This window comes from Babylonia areolata, chromosome 10 (assembly GCF_041734735.1).
Source record: "Babylonia areolata isolate BAREFJ2019XMU chromosome 10, ASM4173473v1, whole genome shotgun sequence".
NCBI classification, from domain to species: Eukaryota; Metazoa; Mollusca; class Gastropoda; order Neogastropoda; family Buccinidae; genus Babylonia; species Babylonia areolata.
The window spans coordinates 1,305,493-1,331,719 of NC_134885.1; the positions used below are offsets into that span (position 1 = coordinate 1,305,493).

Here is a 26,227-nt window from a genome sequence, read left to right on the forward strand (position 1 = left end):
CGATATTCGCAGTGCTATTATGAGGCATATTTGATGATCGTAGACACGTTTAGATACTGCTTTTCCACGCTGATCAAGGAAGAACATGGGAGATTAAAAAGGAATGCACTTGCGAATAGTATGGAGCAGTGGTAACAATGGCCGACAACTCTGTAATGCCTGCTGGATTGTAGTTGAACGTAAACAAGTTCGAGTTCTTGAGGCAGATGTGTTGTCCACAGATTTGGATCAAATTTTGCTTGGCCTGGAAAATAAAGCATGTATAGCCTTCCAATATTGAGATAAGTGTCTACACATTCACGCTCAGATATATTAACAACAAGGAATTACAGTTGCTATCATTTGTCATTCCGCATTGACAGAAGAATGTGAACTATGCAGGTTTCAGCTGCACCTTGCAAATGACACAGACGGGAACTTTTACGGTTTTTTTTATGAGACACGTTTCAGTAGATGACACATCATTAGCTTGGATTGCAGGAAGCATTTGACCCTTCATAAATTTTACAGTTTGTTGTGAACACTGGACAAAAAATGTTTTAAAAAAATATTTTACTTTTTGTTGTTGTTGGTCTTGTTTATTTAGTTTTTCATGGACAAGTTTCTGAAATAGGACAGCTCAAATGATGTAAAATGATAAGAATTTATAATTATGTTAAAGAAGTGTCATGGCAGAGTTGTTAACAAATACTCTGTTGTTTGTAAAATGCCTAAGCTGTTCACACTGCCACAGTGAAGTTGGTATTGTTTTAAGTTGGCAGCACATGATTCCTGTTCTCGCACCCGATCTTTCTCTCTCTCTCTCTCTCGCTCTCTCTTTCTCCCCCCCCTCTCTCTCTCTCTCTCTCTCTCTCTCTCTCTCTCTCTCTCTCTCTCTCTTCTCCCCCTTTCCCTCCCACCCATGCCCTTGCTCTCTCTTTGAGTTTTCTTTTGCTCTGATAATTTACTTTCAATTTTCATCTCTCTCTCTCTCTCTCTCTCTCTCTCTCTCTAATCTAAATCTTTGCCAGTGTATCCACCTCTCAAGCAGTAACACTGTGTAATAGTCTAAATTTGAAAGCTGTTTTTGCTCCCACTGTGAGTGTCCCTGTTTCATTTCAGTTTCATGTGTACACAGTATGTGTATGACTGTGAGAGGTGGGTGTTGGGGTTATTTATACTTGTATATTGTGTTTAGCAATTGGTATCAATTGACAAATGTATACTCTGTCAGCCGAAAATGATGGCATGTATTTTCACTACATGTTTGAAAACTAATTATGAGCACAGGACAGCCTAATAGTGGAGGATTTAGTACTCAAAGGGCTTGGGGCATTGGTGAGGGCAGAGGGTTTAAGTTCACTGAAGCAGAACGGGTACAGGGACCCGCAGTGGTCTGCTGGAGGGCACAGTCTTTATGTCCTGTTTATCTTCACTGAATCACAGGTTAGTTATACTATTTTTAGACCTCACGTTCTCACTCCTGTCAGACTCATAGCTCCGAAGTTGAATAATTTTAAACTATGACAGCTTTGACCTGTATATCATGCATGTATCATTACATGCATACTTCATCAAGTTCATGTGGAACCACTAAGAATAAAATATGACTTCTTACAGTTGTTGTTTTTTTTTTACAAGTTTGTGTTTTAAATTAGCTAAAATCTACAGGTTTAAAATCATAACTTTTGAAAATGATTTTTGATTTGCACTACTGCTGTTTATGATGTATTAATGATATTATTATTATCATACATAGTCCAATTGATATAGATATCTATGTGGTATTGGATATTACAAATACAAATATGTGGTATTGTATATTACAAATACAAATACTGTTACATTCCATATGTGTAATTTCATCACTGATAGTGATATTCTGAATATTTTTATAGTTTAAGTTATTACTTAAGAATACATAGATCTATAAAATTTCCTTTGTTGCAAATCTGGGGCTGTTGTGGAAGGAGACCGTGACAGTGAGACAAAATTCCAGTCGTCAGATTGTGATAGTTCTTTATTGTTAATTATTCAGTGAATAATGAATGAAATTTCAAAGTATTTATGTACGTGTGGAACAACAAAACTGTACTGCTACTTAAATACTAGTTTCCACTTGTCACTGAAGTTTTGTCTGTGACCTCCCATGCACGCCTCCCATACCCCACAGACAGACTGGATCAGTGAATGCATACACACATTATTTCAACTGTTTTTACATATGTAATATATATCATATATAGTCATATGTATGTTAACATGTTGTATTATTTTTATCAATTATATTATTATTATTATAATCACAAAAACTTCAAATTGTACTTAAACAGTTTGGTATATAAGGAAACTTGTATGATTGTGCCACTTTGTCAAACATTCTTGCACTTTTGCATCAGGTTTTTTTGGGGTTTTTTATTAACCTTTGCAGGTTTTTTCATTCCCAGCAAGCACCTATTTCAGTATGAGTATTTGAACCATTTAACACTGTTTCAGCTATCAAAGTATCAGCCCCGTGCAGTTTTGTTATTTTATCTTTGTTCACAGGTTGTACTTTCAACAGAACTGTCTCCTCACCTTTCATCCATCGAAAGAGACCACTTCTTTTTGAACTAGAAAACTTGGATGATTGCTGTTGTTTGAATGTGAATTGACACAGAAACTAGTGAAAGTGATCCAAAGTGGATTGTAATTCTGCAGTCACTGTGTGGCCAGTAGATGAACACTTCCACTTTTCACGTTGTGTGAGATGCTGGTGTGTTGTTGACAAGTGGAGGACCGATTCATTGTGGACAGTCCTATCTTTTCTTGGTTGGATGTGAACTCCGATGTTGTCACATCAGGCGAATGTGAGCAGTGCCCTGACCAGCCCTGTGCCTGCCGATGTTTCCTCTGCCAGTATCCTGAAATCAGTACAAGAGCAGGTGAGAGCATCCTGGCTGTTCCTGTCTTTGTCTCAGTGTGTCAGTCTCTGTCTCTCCTCCCTCTCTCTCTTTTCCCTCTTACTCATTCTCTGTCACTCTCTCCTTTGTGGCCTATTTTGTTCCCTCCATAGATTATTGAATAATAAAATGTGTGACTGTTGCACTTTGTGGCCTATTTTGTTCCCTCCATAGATTATTGAATAATAAAATGTGTGACTGTTGCACTTTGTGGCCTATTTTGTTCCCTCCATAGATTATTGAATAATAAAATGTGTGACTGTTGCACTTTGTGGCCTATTTTGTTCCCTCCATAGATTATTGAATAATAAAATGTGTGACTGTTGCACTTTGTGGCCTATTTTGTTCCCTCCATAGATTATTGAATAATAAAATGTGTGACTGTTGCACTTGTAATTCAGTATTTCATCATTCATTCCTTTGCAGTGTGTCAAATAAAAAGTGAAATGTGTTATAACAATACAGTTACTAGATATGTGTTATGCGGTCAATGCTAGCTGTCAATACACACACAGTTATACAAACATAATTATATATAATACCATTTAGTCATGAACTGATGAATAAAATTTTAGCTCTTTTTCATGGATGATATGAATGAAGTCACAGTATTCATGACATCTCTGTGCCATCTCTAGAAGTTGGTTTATTCTCAGCTGCTGAACCATGTGACTGGACTGGGAAATTTACAGTTTGAGACATTTGATGGATGGGTATTGAATGGTACAGGTGGGGAAAGGTTCATGATTTTATCACAGATGTTTGTTCCCTGGTGGTGTTGTCAGGAAGCACAGTTTGAAAGATTGGCGCGGCAGTTGGAAGCAGAACGGGAAAGGGTGTCTCATCGCCAGGATAAGGTAGGTGTCTGTGGAAGTCAGTGGTCAGTTCATGTTTTATCAGGAGGGGTGAGTCAGGCCGTGGTGTCCAGGTAGGGGCAGGGGGATCGTGGTCACTGTCCCTGTCCTCTGGTATTTGGAATTGATATGTATCACTGCTGTCAGTGTCAGCTGCATTGTTGTGAGATTTGTTTTTCCTGTCCCAACTCCACCTCTGTCTGCATGCTTTTCCTTCCTCTGTCCATTGAAAAACTGCAGTTGATAAGAACTGTTTTGTTTCTGCTCCATCCACCCTCCACAACTCACCAACACACATTTGTACACACACACACACACGCACCTCGCTTCTCGCTTCCTTAAACTAGTTAAAGCTGTTGTGCGTACATATTCCATACCAACACAAGTGCAAGTTGTATTGTCTTGTGTGAGTATGCATGAACATGTATACAATTTATTGTTATAAATTGCATGGATACTTTGTATAAAATTTGTATACCATCTGAAAGATGGCTTTTGTACAAGTCTGTTAACTGTATTTTGTGCTTGTTTTGTATTTTTTAGATAAATGTGGCTATAGGAAAATGTGAGAGATTTGACAGCTGTTGTTCACTCAGGCAGTCAGCACTGTTTCTTCAGTTCTTGTGCAGAACTTTGTTGAGTTCTAGTAAGTGTTGGGATCAGGAAATCCATTTGTAATTAGTAAGTTACAGCCAGTGACTTTTTGGAGTTTTTGCAATATGTTAACTTCATTCCAGATGATGTTAGACTGGCCAGCGTGGGTCAGCATGTGAGCTCAGCAAAGAATGACTAACCAGCAGTGCCACTTGTAATGTATACATACTTTACATAGTTTTAACCTTTAAAACCAAACTATTTCTGAGCTACGGGCCACACACTTTTCATATCCAGTTAGTTCAGCAGACTTCACCGCTGGACTGATATGTTCGTCAGGAACCCAGTCCATGCCAAGGAAAAAGAACATGTTGACATCTGTCAAGGTTGTACAGACTGTTTCAGGTATATTATAAAGAAGTGGTAAAGATGTGTAATATGAAACACTGTAAAAGGGTAATCAAGACAAAACTGGAAATGACTTCAGGATTCTCCTCCTTCATGAGGACAAGATCCTATCTTGCTCCAGTGACATTGTGCACAGTATGTTATACTTAAATTAAAAAGTTAAAGGGGAGGCAGGATAATTCCAGATCATAGTCAGTCTGAGAAATACAATACAATTTACATTTTTTACTATACTACAATGCATTACAATAATCTTTATTACTTCATCAAGTTCATGCAGGAAACTGGGTATTGACTAATTAAGTAATTTAAGTTATTGAGATCTGTGAATTTCTAAAGTTATGTTGATTTGTCAATCTGGAAGAAGTAGACATTGAAGATCTATCTCTTCATAACACCAATAAAAAAATTTTAAAAAAACACCTTCCTTAAGATCTACCAATTTATCTAACAGCAGATCTGTCTGTGTGTGCGTTTGTGTGTGTGAGAGAGAGAGAGAGAGAAAGGGGAGGGAGAAGAATGTGTACGCACGCACACACACACACACACACACACACACACACACACCACTAAGAGAAGAGAAAAAAACAACAACAAAAAACCCTAATGTTTACTTACACACACTCAGTCATTCAGATGGCACAAAGACATTACACAGCTCAAGTGTTGTGAATGGGTGCCGAATTTCTGGCTGTTGAAAAATGTAAGTCAAGCACACATTTGGCTTGACACAGGGGCATTGGTGCTGACAGGAGAGGAGGAGGGAGGGAGGGAGGGGGACTAGCTGTGGGCTGTATCCAAACATAACCTGTTATGCACCACACACCCTGCCCAAACACAACTGGCACAGGATTGTTTATCAGATATATATCCTGGCCCTCCCTCATGGCACACAGCGCTGAAGGAAGGCATAGCATGGTTCTGAACAGTACAGTGACAAATAGTAGTCGTGCACATGAGAACACATTTACACACGCATGCGCACGTGCACACACACACACACACACACACACGCACACACACACACGCGTGCATGTGCTCTCTCTCTCTCTCTCTCTCTCTCTCTCTCTCTCTCTCTCTCTCTCATGCGCGCACGCACGCGCACACACACACACACCGAGAGAGAGGTCAACAACTACAAGGAAGTTTCAACAGGGAAGAAATTTCAAGTGCGAATTATTTTGCAATAAATATGCATGACAGACAATGCTTGAAACATTATGTGTGTATATAATGAAACATGCAAAGGTATGTTCACACAAAGCAGTACACTAGTGCATGCGCACACACGTATGCACCACACACACAACACATGCATGCATACAGAGGATGGGATAAGTAGAAGGAAAAAAAACTATACAGAGAGGGAAGAAGATTAAGCAAAATCAGGTTTGTTCTTTAAAAAGAGAATCTGTTGTGGTGCATGCTCAGTGGGTGCCAGCTTGTTTTATCACCTGATTAATTGAATGTTAGATACACCTGTTCTGTTTCTGATGCAGACAGAAACATAATATGACAGTCATTATAAATTATAGAACATGACAAATAAACATATATTTCACATGAAATATTTAACAATGCTTCATTTGAAAGGAATGTGTGTGTGCATGTGTGTGTATGATACATATAATGATATATAATAGTGTGTGTGTGTACATTTGTGTTTGTTTTGGGGGTTTTTTTGTTTGTTTGTTTTTTATTTTGTTTTGTTTTTGCTTTTGTTTTTGTTTTTTGTTGTTGTTTTTGGGGGGGGGTGGGGGTAAAGGATACAGACCCCAAAATATAGCACACAAAAATATCATTGTGACATAATTTGAAACAAACAAGCTGAGTGTATACACAGGCCAGGATCCCTCTGTGTGTGTGTGTGTGTTTGTGTGTGTGTGTGTGTGTGTTTTCCAGACTTTGGGGTGTCCTGTTTTCTGTTTTTAAACTGAAAGGAAACAGACCCCAGAACATAAAGCACACAGAAATATCACTGTGACATGAAAATTGAAAACAAACAAGCTGGGTGTGTCCACACAGGCCAGGGTCCCTGTGTGTGTGTGTGTGTGTGACTGTGAGAGAGAGAGAGGAGGTGGGAGAGAGAGGGAAGAGGAGGCAGCAGTGAAGTGGGACACAGAGGGACAGGGTAGAGGAGTAGTTTCCCACACTGGGAGGACAAAAGGCAGAGGAGGAATGTAGAGGGGGTTTCTTTATGGCAGGCAGGCAGGCAGCTTGGCACACTGAATAGGAGTGGAGGGTTGACTATTGAGTCACCGCTGGGGAGGGGTGTAGGTGGGGGCCCCATGCTTACTATCTGCTTTTACCTAGTCCATCTATAATCACCACCACCACTACCCCTCATGCTCTTACCACCCCCACCCTCCCTTCCTCCCCCTCCCTTCCTAGCCATTTTTGTTGTTGTCTTTTCCTGCAGGCCTATTTTGAAGCTGTGGTGGGTGTGGGGGGAGTGGAAGGACGATGAAATTAAAATGTTAAAACTTTCCATAATTTGTTATGGTTTACTGCACAAAATCCAGCTTATATAGTGACAAGTTTCGACTCATGAATCAGAAATGTTTTGACAGGTTTTAAGTCCTGCTAGATATATGGATATATATATATATATCCCTCCTCCACCACTCCTTCTTGAATGAATTATATTTGTGCTTAATTTCATACTGTCCAGTCCAACAACAGGAAGCGAGGAGGAGGAGGTGGGGGAGTGGAGGGGATATGTGCGTGTGTACGCATGCATGCAAACAAGCCCCTTTTAGTATCCTCGTCTCTTTTGCCTGGGGTGTTGCTTGGATATTACATGTTCAGTTGGGATTTGTCCCCCAGCGGTGACATGCTTAAATGTCAGCTGAAACGGAAATTCTTTGTGTGTGTCTGTGCGCATGTGTGTCTGCATGTGTGCACACATGTGTTAGTGCATACATATGTGAGAGAAAGAGAATTGGGGATAGGGAGGGAAGGATTCATATCATGTGGGTCAGGCCAGACATTCCACAGCCCTTTTTGGGCAGCAGTGGTGGGGGAGGGAGGGCGCGTGCATAAAGGTATGATCTGCCGACATTGTGTCAGGACATTGTGTTGCGTGGAGCTGCTTTTTTTTCTCCCTTTGTTTGCTTGACATGGAACACGGCCCATAGTTTTGTAAACCTGTTCGTGAAATCACTTGCCTGTGGATAGATTTGCTGTGTGTGTGTGTGTGTGTGTGTGTGTGTGATAATGTGTGTGTGACGTGTGTGTGTGTGTGTATCACTGTGTCAGTGTATGCCTCTGTGTTATTCATCTTACACACATACACACTTAAGCACACACACACACACACACACACACACACACACACACACACACACACACACACACACACATCCCTAGCTTGTATATAAAGCGCTTTTTTATGTTGATCATATAACTTCCATATATTTTTATTGTGTATACATGTACTCTTTAAGTTTATCATTTATGTAGAGAAATACATAGTACAAATTTCACTTTAATGTTAAAGTAGTATATGCAGTTTGGAGCTGTACATTTCATTTGTATGCGTTCATAACCCAGAAATACTAACACTTTTTTGAAAATGTTTGCTGAGTGCCAGTGGAGTGTATGATAAAGTAGAAGTGGGTTATGTCCCCAACCCAGATAACAGCCTGTAGGTGGTGGGTGGAGCCGCCCTGAAGGTGTGGAGATAAACGGTGCCAGTGTTTATATTTCCTGTGCCACGTAGCTCTTCAGTTTGCCTTGGTAAACAGCCAGGGTCCCTGCACATTGGGACAGGCTGTTAATTTAGTAATTGCCAGGTTGTTTTATCAACAGAGTTATAACGATTTGTTTGATGTTACAGTGCATGTAGTTTGAGTCGAGCAGGTTGAAAAGTTTCTGAAGAGTGCTGGTTGTACATTTTAATCATGTGTCTTATTTTGATAGAGTACATATAATTCATATATTGAATAATATGTGCAGTACCCAGCATAGGGCATGAGCATACATGGTCATACACACTCAGTTTTGTAAAATTCACATAAAATTTCCTTACAAGTGTCTTTTTTTCTTCTTCTCCTTTTAAGAGTTGAATTTGTTTAACTGTAATTTTTGTGTGGTGTTTGCATCTTAAATCTGAAACAACTGAAGCACACTTTCATTATATGTACTGAACTGTCTAGATTCCACAAAGTGACAAACACAGGCATTGGTACTGTGACACTGACAGCCTTTTACAATTGAAGTGAAGATGGAAACCTGCCAGAGACTGAAGAGTAGGCACCTTTTTGTGGATGAGTGCCAGTTGAACTCAAACAGTAGCCCACTACTGGAAGTTGTAGTATTGGATACACAACCTTGTTAGACTGAGCATCTTGTACAACCATCACAGCATGATTGTGTGATTTTGTATTTTATTTTGTTGGCTCAGTACTTGCTGTGGGGAACAGTACTGATAGGTCACCTTCAGTTTCCATGCTTTTCTTCCTGTGTTTGCCCGGTGTTGTTGTTGTGTTGTGACAGAAAGTGAATGCTGTGTTGTGTGTCCATGATGAGTGTGTTGGCATGGTGTGGTTCTAACCTGGAGTCGTTTTGGTGGGGCGCTGTGGGGGCCCACACTTGTTGTTCCAGCAGGGTGCGCTAGGTGTAGGCCCCGATAGCCCTAGCCCCAGCATGAATAGCGTTAGTCAGGATGAGTCCTTCACTTGGGCGTCCCCACTTTCCTCCCAACCCCCCCATGCATCGTCCCTTCAGCACAGTGAGGAACAGGGCCAGTCCTCCAGAATGAGCTCCACCCTCTTGGACTCTTGCTTGTGAGTACCCCCACTTCCTGCTCTGCTTGTGGGCTTGCTTCCCTCCCTTGTTGCCTGCCCGCTTGCATCCCCTCGTGTTGAGACCCTTACGTTTTGCATGGGCCTTCCTCCCGTTAGAACTCTGCATGATACTGCATGCTTTCTTGTTGGGCCTGAAATGGTGCTTGCATGGATCGCTTTCTTCACGCATGACCATGTTGTTTAGTCAAACCTTTTTGTGTCTGCATGAAACTTGTCACTGTTATCCAACGGCTTGTTGCAGCTGATAGATTTATACCCTGGGTGCCGCAGGTGTCTTTTGCGGAAACACTGCCTGAGGGGTATTTACAAACTCACATTTGGACATTATGATAGCATGCTTAAAGTGTTTTGATTTATTGTGTGTATCATAGCTTTATGCATATAATGATTCGATCCTTTCCAGTATGCCTTGCACAGGAAGCCAATGTATATATATTCCATTTTGTGTGTAGTGGAAATGTTATTTCAGTATTCTTGAAATATACATGTGCATAAATTTCCTTGATGATCTTATAAGTTATTGTTAATATACTGTTTTCATGGCCTCATTGCCAGATACTTGCTGTTTTGTAGTACGTTTTAACAGATCCGTGTAGATTTCTCTTTGAATGTATTACTAACATTTCCTAACAGTATAATAATAACTAAGGGAAAGGTCTCCTTTGTTAGAATTTGATCTGCTTGTCATTGCATTTGATCTTAACTGGGCATTCACAGTTGGAACAAAACAGTCAACCAGTGTGCAGGTAATATTTTTGTGTTACAAACTGAATTAACCTACTGTACTAAAAACTTAATCTGTGTTCATGTTTTGTGACTTTTGATGTGGTGCACACAAGATTAATCAGTTGAGCAGGAGGAGCATACAGGAGTGAAACACAAACTGTCATGACTGCAGAGCTCTAGGAAAACTATTCTAATACTGGCTGCTGTCTTTTCAAATTATTATTAATTAATCATTAATGCAGACTGTGCAGTTCACCAAACAATGAAGACATCACGAGCAACTTAACAAATAGTTACAGTATCAGTTTTGCTTGGAATAGTCAAGGCAACTGTTGTATGTTGATCGCTTTCTGTGTCTTTGAGGCAACCAGTCCTTGCCTTACATAGGGTGTATCGGATTGTTTTTTCTAAAGTGAAACCAATCTTCATTCTGGTTCTGCTGATTGATAGGTAGTATGACAATGGGTGTTTCCCCCCTCCAACCCCTCACCCCCACTGTGGAACACATCGATTTGTTCTGATAACAGATAAACAGATAACTCAACAAGTAAGTTGGTTGGTTCTTTCCATTCACCCAAAGGAAATGTTGAAGAGAGTGAGAGAGAGAAAGAGAACAGTGTGTGTGTGTGACAGTTACTGTGCATGTGTGTGCATACTTGAACAGGTCTCATTTACAAATAATACTATTGTTTGTCACTGTTTGTGCATGTGAATGTGTGTGCACATACTGTTAAGTGCTATTCCTGTTAGTGTTAGTGTCAGTGTATATCACATTGTGTGTTTTCATGTTGTGTGTGTGTGTGTGGGTGAGGGAGGAAGAGGGTGGAGTGGAGGAAAAGTGAGATGAAAAGGGTGTTTCCTCTTGTTTGTCGGGTCTACTCACTTGGGGTTCTCACTGTGAGGATCCAAGGACATGTATACCTGCTCACTTGGGGTTCTCACTGTGAGGATCCAAGGACATGTATACCTGCTCACTTGGGGTTCTCACTGTGAGGATCCAAGGACATGTATACCTGCTCACTTAGGGTTCTCACTGTGAGGATCCAAGGACATGTATACCTGCTCACTTGGGGTTCTCATTGTGAGGATCCAAGGACATGTATACCTGCTCACTTGGGGTTCTCACTGTGAGGATCCAAGGACATGTATACCTGCTCACTTGGGGTTCTCACTGTGAGGATCCAAGGACATGTATACCTGCTCACTTGGGTTCTCACTGTGAGGATCCAAGGACATGTATACCTCTCACTTGGGGTTCTCACTGTGAGGATCCAAGGACATGTATACCTGCTCACTTGGGGTTCTCACTGTGAGGATCCAAGGACATGTATACCTGCTCACTTGGGGTTCTCACTGTGAGGATCCAAGGAACCAAGGACATGTATACCTGCTCACTTGGGGTTCTCACTGTGAGGATCCAAGGAACCAAGGACATGTATACCTGCTCACTTGGGGTTCTCACTGTGAGGATCCAAGGACATGTATACCTGCTCACTTGGGGTTCTCACTGTGAGGATCCAAGGACATGTATACCTACTCACTTAGGGTTCTCACTGTGAAGAACCAAGGACATGTATGCCTGCTCACTTAGGGTTCTCACTGTGAGGATCCAAGGACATGTATACCTGCTCACTTGGTGTTCTCACTGTGAGGATCCAAGGACATGTATACCTGCTCACTTGGGGTTCTCACTGTGAGGATCCAAGGACATGTATACCTACTCACTTAGGGTTCTCACTGTGAGGATCCAAGGACATGTATACCTCCTCACTTGGGGTTCTCACTGTGAGGATCCAAGGACATGTATACCTGCTCACTTGGGGTTCTCACTGTGATGAACCAAGGACAAGTATACCTACTCACTTGGGGTTCTCACTGTGAGGATCCAAGGACATGTATACCTGCTCACTTGGGGTTCTCACTGTGAGGATCCAAGGACATGTATACCTGCTCACTTGGTGTTCTCACTGTGAGGATCCAAGGACATGTATACCTACTCACTTGGGGTTCTCACTGTGAGGATCCAAGGACATGTATACCTACTCACTTAGGGTTCTCACTGTGAGGATCCAAGGACATGTATACCTACTCACTTAGGGTTCTCACTGTGAGGATCCAAGGACATGTATACCTACTCACTTGGGGTTCTCACTGTGAGGATCCAAGGAACCAAGGACATGTATACCTACTCACTTGGGGTTCTCACTGTGAGGATCCAAGGAACCAAGGACCTACTCCTACTGCAGTCCTCTTCTTTCAGCTGACAGTGTCAGAAATGATAGCAGTTCTGAACTCTCAGGTTGTTTAGGTGTGCATGATTATAATCATGCATCATACCTGCACTTGCACATACCTACACATGCAAGTATTCAATTGCTTGCATGCCCATGCACGCACAGACACACACACACACACACTAATCTATGCATGCAGACTACTGTGTCTCTCACTGACTGAGCATGCCCCAGCACCCTGACCTGACACCCCTCACTTCTCACAGTGCCTCTCACAGCTCACCCAGAGCACTGTGCACAGCTAAGCTGGCGTGGTGGTCAGGTCAGCACAGCCTGGTCATAAGATGATCATTTGTTGTGGAATCTGTCAACCCCCCTCAATAGATGCTGTCAAGCAAGAAACCAAGGGGGGTGGGGGGTGAGGACAGGGAAGGGGGAGGGGTATGTGTGTGTGGAGGGAGGTGTGTAGCTGACCTGACGCCTTCCCCGGGCTTAAGTAAAAAAAAAAAAAAAAAAAAAACAGGGCTCAGGAGGAAAGGGGGGGGACTGGAAAGTCTGCTTTCCTCTGGCCCAGCTCTCTCTCTCTCTCTCTCTGTCTCTCTCTTTTTTCCTGAACTGCATAAAATACCTTGTGACAAAAAAATGCGCCCCAGCCTTTACTCAGTTATTGTGCGGTTGTTGTGTTTTGAATTGTTGTATGTAATTATTTTGTTGTTCTTCTTCTTGTTAAAAATGTGTTAGGAAGGGGTGTTGAGACTTTAATGTGGTCTTTTAATTGTATTAGACTTTTCTGGGTTGAATTAATGGGGGGTGAGGGTGTGGGGGGGATGATGATTTAAATAAATTATTACATTTTTTTTATAAATGAGCTTAAAAAGACAGAAAAAAAAGTACCAAAACAGGTTTTCCTGCTTTTTCTTCTTTTTTCTTCTTTTTCTTTGACACTGGACAGTTATTTTTGTCCCAAGTGGAGTTGGGGGGCTGGAAAAGATGACTGCAGACAGGACCTGTGTGTTAGTGTGTCCTCTGTCTCTTTGTGTGGCTTACATCTCCCCCCTGAAAACTGTCCTGTGGTGATTAATAACACACCACCAGTGACAGTCACTTCCAGCCTCAGAGAGGAAAAGCAAAGAGGATGGTGGGAGGGGGTGGGGGTGGAAAGGGAGGAGAGGTGAGTTGGAGAGGAGGAAGGGGTTAATAGTGATGAGGGGTGCGGGGGGGGGGGGGGGGGGGGGGATGGAATGGGGACTTAAGGGGCCAGGGACCTTTGCCGGGCAGACAGACAGACAGACAGCGTGATCTCATTGTGGTCTCCCCCAGGCTGCCTGGAATGTCCGTCACTGCAGGGGGGGACACAGTGCACTGACTTGTTTTTTCCTCTCTTCCCTCGCTCTGGAGGATTACATGTCTTGCCCTTTTGGTCTGCCTCGAGACTCCCGCTGAAAGGCTGTGTGGGTGTGCTGTAGTGTGTCAATGTGGGTGTGTGCAAGTGTGTGTATATGTGTGTGTGTGTGTGTGTGTGCACATGAGTTTGTGTTTATGTGTATGTATGAGTGTGTGAGTGTGTGTGTTTTTTGACTGTGTGCCATTTATGAAACCTTTTACTAACATCTTGCATTAACTGTTAATAAATCTAATTCAGAGTTTAGCCATGCATTTATTAACAGTATCACTCTTTTGTTGTTGTTTTTTGTTTGTTTGTTTTACACATTCTAAAAGTCACATACATGTTTGTAGTTACCTGCTTAAAAAATATTTTCAAAATAACATGAAACATGCTTGAGAAGTGAAAGTAACTTCACATGAAAAATTCTCATCAGTTGCAGTTCCACTTTGATCCCAGCATTGTGTATTGATTTACTGGTGTTGCTTTTGCTCTCAGTCTTCAGTTGTTGTTCCAGCAGTCAGAACAGTTGGAAAGTTCTTTTTCTGTAACAACAACTGTTACATTATCATTACTTGTTGGTACAAGTTTCTCTTTGGCCATAAAGTTCTGTGCATAGCAAGTAGTCTGTTATTTCCAAGCAGTGGCAGCAGCAGCAACAGTAGCAGCAGCAGTAACAGTAGTGATGCTTGTAACTTATGAACGCTTATTCATAACTTCCACATTTTTCTGTTCTCAGAAAGCAAGAATCCAAATCAGTCTCCTCTACATTCAGCACAAAATTATAAAGTGTATTTATTGCACTGCATTCTCCCAGAATCCCAGACTGCTCTGTGTATGCCAGTCATCCAAAACTACACTGACATTTCTTTCGATAAGCGGAAGAAAACAAACAAAAAGACTGCATGTATGTGTGTACCAACAACTGCAGCCTGCACTGTCATATTTCCAGTAATTAACACCAGCAGTGATTTGTCATCCAGTTAACTAAAAGGGCATCACTTGGCTTGACTGATCACATGTTTTTACTTGGTAAACTTCCCAAACTGACTGTCACAGATATATATATATATATATATATATCAGAAAATCCCACAAATGTCTCAGATATGTTCATGCTTGTAATGATAAACTGGTTGCCCCACCTACTGACCCAGTGAATCATATACAATGTATAAGAGGGTATGACTAGCTTCATATATTCATAACTCCTTGTGACCTCGCAGTTGTGATTCACATCAGCATAACAAATTCTGTCTTTCAATCATTCTCTCTTCTCAGTCTTCATGTTTGCCATTCACTGAATGAAGTTGCTGTGCATACTATTTCTTTGTATTAGTTGTGTCTTTTCCAGTTGGAGTTAACGTATCTGTTTTTCTGTCTCCCTCTCTGACTGCCTCTATCCCTGTCTGTGTCTGTCTGTCTGCTCCCTCTCTCTCTCCCTCCCTCCCTCCCTCCCTCTTCAATGTTCAACCACTCACCTCATTACTTCTATTTATATCTCCCTCCCAAACTTTTCTAGCTCCACGCCCCTGTCTGCTGTTGGAGTTGGTGCTCTCACTGTTGGCCCAGACCATCGTGCCCAGACCCTGCAGTGCCTGACCCCCACCCCCACCCCCCTCTAGCTATTGGCCCACATACATGTATGCATGAAGCATCAGCAGCAGGCACTGGCAGAGAGGCCCTAGCAAACAGTTTTGACAGATATGTCCAACTAAACATCACACTCACAGCTGTAACAACTTGTCCAGGCTGTGTTGACTGTGTGCTGAGGCAGCCAACAGGGCATCCTCCCTGTTTGAACTCTGCTGTCACTTGAGGGATCACCTGCCCCTTGTGATGTCCTTGGGTCATGGACACTGTTGAGCCCTCCCTAATCCCACAGCCCCTCCCCTCATCCCTTCATGGAAGCTGTTCAGTATAGCTTATGATAGGGAAGGAGTTCAGTCATATTCAAGGTGTTCACTTACGGCCTGACAATATGGGCCATTGACAATGGCTGGTGATTACAAGTGGAAATGGGTAGGGCATGTATCAACACTGAAGGGGGGAGAACCAGCGGTTCAAAGGGAGAGGTGGGGAGTGTTTTGACAGGTGGACTGCTAAGACGCTAGTGGCCCATGTGGGACACACTGCTGTACACTGTGGGCCTTGTCACACACATGGTCTTCGTGCCCACACACAGGCCACAGACATGACTTGCCTTGAAAAGATTAGCAAGTCTTTCAGTTGAATGACAACCCAAAAAAAAGTTGTGTTGCTATTAAAGGTTGTGTGTGCGTTTGTGTAGAGGAAAAATATATATGTATCTGGTTCTGTTTATTCAGCAAAGAATTGTTACACAAGTGTTGTTTTGGCAAGGTACAAAGAGTCACATTAAAATGATTTAAAATTCAAAGATATGTTTTTGTTGGGTTTTTTTTATATTATTTTCTTCGTCACTTTGTGTGTGTTTGTGTGTGGGGGGGGGGGGGGGGCGGGGGGGAGGTATGAACAGTATAAAGTGTACATGAAAAAATTGAATTTGTTTCTGTTTTTCCATATTGTGACCACTTGCATGCATGTATGGGCACCTTAACAGGTAGCTAACTGAACACATTAGGGACTAAAGTGTTTGTTTTTATTCCTCCCTCATCATAACCATCACCATTGTTTTAATATTTGTACCATAAGATTACTTTTAAAATGATTGATGTGAATGTATCAGAAAATTTACTACCTTATGTATATCCACATGTAGTGATTTTAAATTCACTTGAGAGTCATGAGCATTTTATTCTTACCACTTACAGTTTGTGGAAATTGAACAATAAAAAAAAAAAAAAGATCAGTACAATGTAAATGATACAAACAGTTGAAGCTGGAAGCTAGATGTTTGCAGATTGTCTGTGTTTTGGGGTGGTGGTTGTTTTCTCCATCATCAGAAATAATTGTGTTGTGTGTCCAAACTGTTGACTGTCTACTGTCAAGTGGTGATCCCTTTCTCTAAGTATGTGTGTAAACTGTTAGAACAGTCTGTTTGGTGTCAGTCTGTTGCACTGTGGTGGTGTGTGTGTGTTTCAGACATGAACTGTCTGTTGGTCTGTTACATTGTGGTGTGTGTGTGTGTTTCAGATGAGAACTGTCTGTTGGTCTGTTACATTGTGGTGTGGGTGTGTGTTTCAGACAAGAACTGTCTGTTGGTCTGTTACATTGTGGTGTGGGTGTGTGTGTTTCAGATGAGAACTGTCTGTTGATCTGTTACATTGTGGTGTGTGTGTGTGTTTCAGATGAGAACTGTCTGTTGATCTGTTACATTGTGGTGTGGGTGTGTGTTTCAGACAAGAACTGTCTGTTGGTCTGTTACATTGTGGTGTGTGTGTGTGTTTCAGATGAGAACTGTCTGTTGGTCTGTTACATTGTGGTGTGGGTGTGTGTGTTTCAGATGAGAACTGTCTGTTGATCTGTTACATTGTGGTGTGTGTTTCAGACAAGAACTGTCTGTTGATCTGTTACATTGTGGTGTGTGTGTTTCAGACGAGAACTGTCTGTTGATCTGTTACATTGTGGTGTGTGTGTTTCAGACGAGAACTGTCTGTTGATCTGTTACATTGTGGTGTGTGTGTTTCAGACAAGAACTGTCTGTTAATCTGTTACATTGTGATGTGTGTGTGTTTCCGATGAAAACTGTCAGATGTTGATCTGTTACATTGTGGTGTGTGTGTTTCAGACAAGAACTGTCTGTTGATCTGTTACATTGTGGTGTGTGTGTTTCAGACGAGAACTGGAAGACCGGGGGACATTGAATACAGGGTACATCCGGTAAGGATTTCTTACACTCTCTCTTCAAAACTCTCCAAAGTTGTTTCTCTCTCTCTCTCTCTCTCTCTCTCTCTCTCTCTCTCTCTCTCTCCTTCAAACGGAAAAATTCCTGACAGTCATCACAGATAAGTGGCAAAGAATAAACTTTGCACGATTTCGACTAAGGACATTTGGATTTAATGCAAATAAAAGATGGTTTCAGCCTGGGACATCCACAGAATCACCATGCCCTTTGTGTGCTTTTAGTGTAGATGATGAAAAACATTACTTGTTTCAATGTAAATCATTCGATAGGGTAAGAGATAAGTACGAGTTCTTTCAGTCTGATGTAGCTAAAAGGCACGACATTGTTTCTGCTTTGTCGTCTAATGATGACCTCACAATACTGTCAATAGCTAAATTTCTTGTAGAAGCACAAAGAATAAGATGTAGTCTTACTATTCAGAACAATACCAGAGTAAATGAGGGGGATAATAATGTATAATGTCTACTATCTTATGTTCAGACTGTAATCCAGATAATAAGGTAGACATTGAACAGTATCGTTGATAGAATGGATGGTCGAGTAATGGTGTTTTTGTCTTTGGGTTTTGTTTTTGTTTCTTTTTTAATGTTTGTTGCTTCCATACTGTAAGGATGTTGCATTTCGATAAAAGCTGTTTTGTTTTTCTTTGTTTACATGTTTTGTTTTGTTTTGATGGATTAAGCAGAGTGTGGTATGGTACTTGCGGTGACATAAGAATTAACCCTATCACCCCCTTGTCAATAGACCTATGCAGGTAATGACAATAAAATATCAAAGCGTCAAAGCGTCTCTTCAGCCAGAAAATAAATCATTTACTGCCTTCCTATTTTTTTGCTTTTGATCAGCAGACATATTGATGACATGTGCAAATGATTTAATTCAGAAGCATCTCACTGATCCCAGTGTTAAGTTGAACAAAACTGTTTTTATCACCATTTTCCTGTTGAAGTTACAAGACAAAAGTTTGTGTGAGTGTGTGTGGTTACGTACAGTTAGGCATGATTTTAAAGACTGAAATGGGATGTATATGCATTATTTGCATTGAAAAGGACATCCTGTTATAAAGCCTTCTTTTCTTTACTCCTCTTTTCCCTCTCACATTTCCGTGTCAGTGAATAATTAGAATGCAGTTTTACTGAGAACAGGATTATTTCATCTTGTTGATGTTTGGATATGATACATAGTTACCTGTGCTGACACCTCTTGACACTGAAACTGAAAGACAGTGTTCTTTGTTTTTTGCCGACAGACTCAGTGTGTGTTGAGTGATATGTTGGGCTAGTATGTGTTGTTTGTGTGCTGACAGTATGTGTTGTGTGGGGGCAGTGTGTGTTGTGTGGGGGCAGTGTGTTGTTGTGTGGGGGCATTGTGTGTTGTTGTGTGCTGTTGTGTGTTGTTGTGTGGGAGCAGTGTGTTGTTGTGTGGGAGCAGTGTGTGTTGTGTGGGAGCAGTGTGTGTTGTGTGGGAGCAGTGTGTTGTTGTGTGGGAGCAGTGTGTGTTGTGTGGGAGCAGTGTGTTGTTGTGTGGGAGCAGTGTGTTGTTGTGTGGGAGCAGTGTGTTGTTGTGTGGGAGCAGTGTGTGTTGTGTGGGAGCAGTGTGTTGTTGTGTGGGAGCAGTGTGTGTTGTGTGGGAGCAGTGTGTTGTTGTGTGGGAGCAGTGTGTGTTGTGTGGGAGCAGTGTGTTGTTGTGTGGGAGCAGTGTGTGTTGTGTGGGAGCAGTGTGTTGTTGTGTGGGAGCAGTGTGTGTTGTGTGGGGGCATTGTGTGTTGTTGTGTGCTGTTGTGTGTTGTTGTGTGGGAGCAGTGTGTTGTTGTGTGGGAGCAGTGTGTGTTGTGTGGGAGCAGTGTGTTGTTGTGTGGGAGCAGTGTGTGTTGTGTGGGGGCAGTGTGTGTTGTGTGGGGGCAGTGTGTGTTGTTTGTTGTGTACAGCGACAGTGTGTGTTGAGCTAGGCAGTGTGTGTTGTTTGTCATGTAGTGACAATGTGTGTTGAGTTGGGCAATGTGTGTTGTTTGTCACATACTGACATTGTGTGATGTGTGTTGCCGGGGCAGTGTGTTGTTTGTCACGTACTGACATTGTGTGATGTGTGTTGTCGGGGCAGTGTGTTGTTTGTCACATACTGACATTGTGTGATGTGTGTTGTCGGGGCAGTGTGTTGTTTGTCACATACTGACATTGTGTGATGTGTGTTGCCGGGGCAGTGTGTTGTTTGTCACGTACTGACATTGTGTGATGTGTGTTGTCGGGGCAGTGTGTTGTTTGTCACATACTGACATTGTGTGATGTGTGTTGTCGGGGCAGTGTGTTGTTTGTCACGTACTGACATTGTGTGATGTGTGTTGTCGGGGCAGTGTGTTGTTTGTCACATACTGACATTGTGTGATGTGTGTTGTCGGGGCAGTGTGTTGTTTGTCACATACTGACGGTGTGTTGTGTGGTCAGTGAGGAAGGCGGCATGGACTACATGCACCCAGAGTACAGCCATGGGGGAGGGGACTCGTTCTACTCCCCCCAGGCTCCCTATGGGGGAGGGGTGGGCACCAGCTACGCCAACACCTCCTTTGATCGCGGCTCCCACGCCTCCCTGCACAGCACAGGCAGCAACAGACCCAGACAGGTAGGGACTGGGTCAGGACACACACACACACACACACACACACACACACACAAACATGCAGATACACACACACACACACACATGCAGATACGCACACAGATATGCACACACACACACACACACAAACATGCAGATACGCACACACACAAGCACACGCTCACTCACTCACACACTCATACACACCTACACATGTGGCCTTGTTCTCTGTGGGTTGGTTTCAACATGGCTGGACCGTTCTTTATTTGTATCTTTCACTAGTTTCAGCAGTCATGCATCACTCTTTAGGGGGTAGCCGACAGTGTTCTCCTCTCTCTCAACCTGTCACTGAAGAGGATCTTAAACCTTCATTCTCTCTCTCTCTCTCTCCCTCTCTCTCTCTCCCTCTCTCTCTGTCTGCTTTCTTCAGAACATTTTCAGTAAAAGAATGGAAAAAAAAACAGTGCTAGTTGTGTAGATATATATTTAGAAATAGAAGACATTAGATATGTGTTCAGTGACACAGCATTAAAAGGCATTAAACATATGTTCAGGCAGACATGTATTCAGGAAGTGTGATCAAGGACACATCTTTACAGGGCATTAGACGTGTGTTCAGGGACACAGCTTTTTAAAGCATCTGAAGTGTATCAAGGACACATCTTTATAGGGCATTAGACGTGTGTTCAGGGACACAGCTTTTTAAAGCATTTGAAGTGTGATCAAGGACACATCTTTACAGGGCATTAGACATGTTCAGGGAGATGGGTTGCAGCTGCTGAGCATGGCTTTGCTGTTGCAGGGCCAGAGACCTGGTGAAGGAATGGGAGGGGGACAGAACTACTCCCCATACGGCCACCCTGATGACATGCCCAGGTCAGTGTCCCCTCCCTCCCTCCACTGCTCTGACTGTGACCCTTCCCCCCCTACCTCCCCCCATCTCCCCTATCTCACCATCTTTATCCTTGCTTTTTACTGCTTGCTGTACTTCAATTTGTGTATCTAAAGACCCAGACTGGTCTGTGAGAACTTGACGCTGTTGTGACTACTCCTGCCTCTGCCTTACTGCCTGCCAGCCTCAGCCTGCCTCCAAGAAACTGCAAAAAATACCTCTAGTTGTAAAAAATGAATGAATAAAAAAAAATGTCCTTCAGGCCTGATTGGAGCTGATCATCACCAGATGGTGTGCTTATAATGGAAAAAGAATGCAGAGTGTAACTTTGCTATTTACAAGTTGAGTACACGAATAGCTTTTAGTCAGTTTGGAAAATGGTAATAACTATGAGCACAAAACAAGCGTCAGACACCTGACCCTACCACGTTCAGTATGTTGACTTGTGCTTGTAACAAGACTTGTACACCTGTCTTCTTCATCACTGTCGCTGCTATTTCATTCTCTTGGTGTGAAACCAGTCATCAGAATCCCTGTCAGCAGAATCTTCAAGATCACTTAGACGAAGAATCTCTTCATTCAACTAAGCTTTCTTTCGAAAATTTTCACATAGAAATTCAAGAAATTACATGCAAGAAACCTTTTAGTTTCCAACACGGAAGCAATACTAGCAAGGGAAGTATTGCTGTCAAAAGTATGTACGATGGCATAAACACAGGTTTTTTTACCTTATGAGATGACTCATGTCTTTGCACAACTCTGACGGAACATGGCATCATTGATGTGTTAATAGTGATCTGCAAGACCCAGACTGGTCTGCGAGGCATCCATGACGATTCAAGTCCCAGGCAGTAGTCTCTCAGTCTCACAGCTGGCAAGGAAGATCTTTGCCTGCTTGTAATATACACACACACACACACACACACACATGTTTACAAGATTGCTAATTTGGGTGTGTCACTTACTGCTAATTTGAATGTGTCACTTACTTGTTCTTTGTGTGATTTCAGAGATGACTATCCCGGCAGTCGTAATAGCTACAACCAGCCAGGTGATGGTTATGGAGGACAAGGTTACCATGACAACTATGGGGATCCTGGGAACACAAGCCACCCATCTTACAGAGACTCTCCCATGGGGGACCCCCAGATGATGGGGCATCAGGGTGGAGGGTACGGGGAAGGGCCTCAGGGTGGAGGATATGGGGATTACCCAGATGAGAGAGACCTTCAGCGAGGCCCCCCTTACGACGACAGCTACAGAGAGTCCCCCTACCACCATCAGGAGTTTGGCGGCCCGCCCCCCAATGGACGCATGGACGATGATCGGTATAGCGACAGAGGAGACAGCTACGGTCCGCCTCACCAAGATGACTCCTTTCAAGGCATGAGGCCGGGGGAGCAGCCAGGACAGGCCAGCCAGCCTTCCTTTGAACAGGACCACTACCCCGACGACCCTCGGCAGAGGACCAGTTACGAACAGGACGCCCCGCGCCAGAGAGGCAGCTACGACCAGGGCGGCCCCCCGGGGATTTACGGGATGGAAGACGAGCCGAGGTACCGGGGCAGCTACGACCAGGGCGGCCCAGGCTATGGGGGGCCCCCCATCGAGGAGAGCGGACCCCGGTACCGGGGCAGTTATGACCAGGAAGGCCCTCAGGGGCACTACACTGACCCTCCCCCCAACGACCACGCCCCCCCTCAGTACGGGGACAGCTACGATGATCGTGGCTACGGGGGAGGCCCCCCTGAAGAGGAAGCCCCACGCTACAGGGGCAGCTATCAGGATGAGCCGCCTATGGATCCCAGCACGTATGACGAGACCCGGCTGAAGTACGAAGGCCTGCCCCCTGTGCAGAGCGACCCCTTTGCGGACGACCCATTCCGTGAGCAGCGCAGTCAGGACGGGTCCTTCAGCGCCCTGAGGGAAGACCCCTACCACCGCGGACCCTCCCCCTACAACAGGGGCCCGTCCCCAACGGGAGGTAGTGATATTTACAGAGACAGATTTTACGGTGAATAGAGTTTTGCTCAACCTGTCTGCATGAGGTCTTGTAGGACCCACGTTTGCCTCCTAGCATGGTAACACCTGTATGGCTCCAGTTTCTTTCTGTGTTTTCGGCATTCTCTTTTTGTTGCTTTCCATTGGAATGTTCTGGCCTGAGTTGGTTTTGTCAGATGTATGAGTTATGATTGTCGGCTCTTTCAGCCATGGTTGTTGTTTTTTTTTTGTTTTTTGTTGTTTTTTTAGAATAATTTTGTTAACCTGTTGTTGTAGAGTGTATTAATGTGACATTACTGAGATCAGTTAATCTGCTAAGATAGAATTGCTGAATCTGCTGGCATAGAAAGGGTACATCTGTGGGCCAAAGAGAGGCTGAAGATGAGTTTCCCACCTCATTGAGTGTGCAGTTCCAAAAGCATTGATGAGGAGTTAGGCTTGATGAACACGTTCCTGCTGTTGATGAGGAATGTGGCTTGATGAACACGTTCCTGCTGTTAATGAGGTGTGTGGCTTGATAAACACATTCCTGCTGTTGATGAGGAGTGTGGCTTGATGAACACGTTGCTGCTGTTGATGAGGAATGCGGCTTGATGAATACGTTGCTGCTGTTGATGAGGAATGCGGCTTGATGAACATGTTGCTGCTGTTGATGAGGAGTGTGGCTTGATGAACATGTTCCTGCTGTTGATGAGGAGTGTGGCTTGATGAACATGTTCCTGCTGTTGATGAGGAGTGTGGCTTGATGAACATGTTCCTGCTGTTGATGAGGAATGCGGCTTGATGAATACGTTCCTGCTGTTGATGAGAGTGTTCCTGCTGTCCTGTAGTGATGCCCTTCCATCTGGGGGTGTACATTTGTTTACCTGTGTCCTGTGATGCCCTTCCATCTGGTGGTGTTCATTCGTTTACCTGTGTCCTGTGATGCCCTTCCTTCTGGTGGTGTACATTCGTTTACCTGTGTCCTGTGATGCCCTTCCTTCTGGGGATGTACATTCGTTTACCTGTGCCCTGTGATGCCCTTCCTTCTGGGGGTGTTACATTCGTTTACCTGTGTCCTGTGGTGCCCTTCCTTCTGGGGGTGTACATTCGTTTACCTGTGTCCTGTGATGGTGGGGAAGCTGTGGCTGCAGTCATGGTGGTGGTAGAAATGGGGACAGGTACTGAAGCAGACCGTTGTTATTGCCTGACCTCAATAGAAATGAGTGCTGAAGCAGACCATTGTTATTGCCTGACCTCAATAGAAATGAGTACTGAAGCAGACTGTTATTGCCTGACCTCAATAGAAATGAGTGCTGAAGCAGACCGTTGTTATTGCCTGACCTCAATAGAAATGAGTACTGAAGCAGACTGTTGTTATTGCCTGACCTCAATAGAAATGAGTACTGAAGCAGACTGTTGTTATTGCCTGACCTCAATAGAAATGAGTACTGAAGCAGACCATTGTTATTGCCTGACCTCAATAGAAATGAGTACTTAAGCAGACCATTGCTATTGCCTGACCTCAATAGAAATGAGTATTGAAGCACACCATTGCTATTGCCTGACCTCAATAGAAATGAGTACTTAAGCAGACCATTGCTATTGCCTGACCTCAATAGAAATGAGTACTTAAGCAGACCATTGCTATTGCCTGACCTCAATAGAAATGAGTGCTGAAGCAGACTGTTGTTATTGCCTGACCTAAATAGAAATGAGTATTGAAGCAGACCGTCGTTATTGCCTGACATCAATAGAAATGAGTATTGAAGCAGACTGTTGTTATTGCCTGACATCAATAGAAATGAGTGCTGAAGCAGACTGTTGTTATTGCCTGACATCAATAGAAATGAGTGCTGAAGCAGACTGTTGTTATTGCCTGACATCAATAGAAATGAGTGCTGAAGCAGACTGTCGTTATTGCCTGACATCAATAGAAATGAGTATTGAAGCAGACTGTTGTTATTGCCTGACATCAATAGAAATGAGTATTGAAGCAGACTGTTGTTAATGCCTGACCTCAGTAGAAATGAGTGCTGAAGCAGACTGTTGTTATTGCCTGACATCAATAGAAATGAGTATTGAAGCAGACTGTTGTTATTGCTTGACCTCAATAGAAATGAGTATTGAAGCAGACTGTTGTTATTGCCTGACCTCAATAGAAATGAGTATTGAAGCAGACTGTTGTTATTGCCTGACATCAATAGAAATGAGTACTGAAGCAGACTGTTGTTATTGCCTGACCTCAATAGAAATGAGTACTGAAGCAGACTGTTGTTATTGCCTGACCTCAATAGAAATGAGTATTGAAGCAGACTGTTGTTATTGCCTGACCTCCTCCAGGGCTTGCTCCCTGCATCATCTGTACTGCTGTGTTAGAGAAACAGTATAACTGTCTGTGGGATGTGGTGATCCCACACACTGTCTGTTCACCCACAGGGCTATTCATGTCATCATACACAGCAAATATATACCCCCAAAAATACAGACACTATACAGAACTCATGTTGTTCCAGTGGCCAAACAAGAAACCGGCGAGTGTCTGAATCGTGCCAGGTTTAGGAGTTTTGTTGCGTGATTGTGTGCTGGGTATTTTCCTTTTGTCTGGTACAGAGACATGGGCAGACAGTCCAGTGTTCTTTGTGATAAAGCACAGCCTGAGACATCTGTTCACTTGGAACATCTTGATTCATTCAGTATGGTGATGGTTTCATTGACACTGTTCACGTTTCTGGTGTTTTCTGTAGTCATAGCACTTGATTCATTCAGTAGAGTGATGGTTTCATTGACACTGTTCACGTTTCTGGTGTTTTCTGTAGTCATAGCACTTGATTCATTCAGTATGGTGATGGTTTCCTAGACACTGTTCACGTTTCTGGTGTTTTCTGTAGTCATAGCACTTGATTCATTCAGTATGGTGATGGTTTCCTAGACACTGTTCACGTTTCTGGTGTTTTCTGTAGTCATAGCACTTGATTCATTCAGTATGGTGATGGTTTCATTGACAC

General features: G+C 43.1%; 1 protein-coding gene across 3 annotated transcripts in view; it reads left to right on the forward strand.

The window, feature by feature from the left end:
- LOC143286689 (uncharacterized) overlaps positions 1-26,227 on the forward strand; it is a 56,684-nt gene that overhangs the window by 467 nt on the left and 29,990 nt on the right. For 2 of the 3 annotated variants that reach the window (XM_076594354.1, XM_076594353.1), the window contains exons 2-8: positions 2,527-2,903; positions 3,707-3,778; positions 9,383-9,564; positions 17,686-17,730; positions 20,197-20,371; positions 21,150-21,223; positions 22,250-23,223. In XM_076594354.1, coding sequence (XP_076450469.1) covers positions 2,808-2,903; positions 3,707-3,778; positions 9,383-9,564; positions 17,686-17,730; positions 20,197-20,371; positions 21,150-21,223; positions 22,250-23,223 — 1,618 coding nt within the window. In that variant the 5' untranslated portion in view covers positions 2,527-2,807. The remainder of the gene's footprint in view (positions 1-2,526; positions 2,904-3,706; positions 3,779-9,382; positions 9,565-17,685; positions 17,731-20,196; positions 20,372-21,149; positions 21,224-22,249; positions 23,224-26,227) is intronic. The other variant, XM_076594355.1, reaches the window with a different exon arrangement.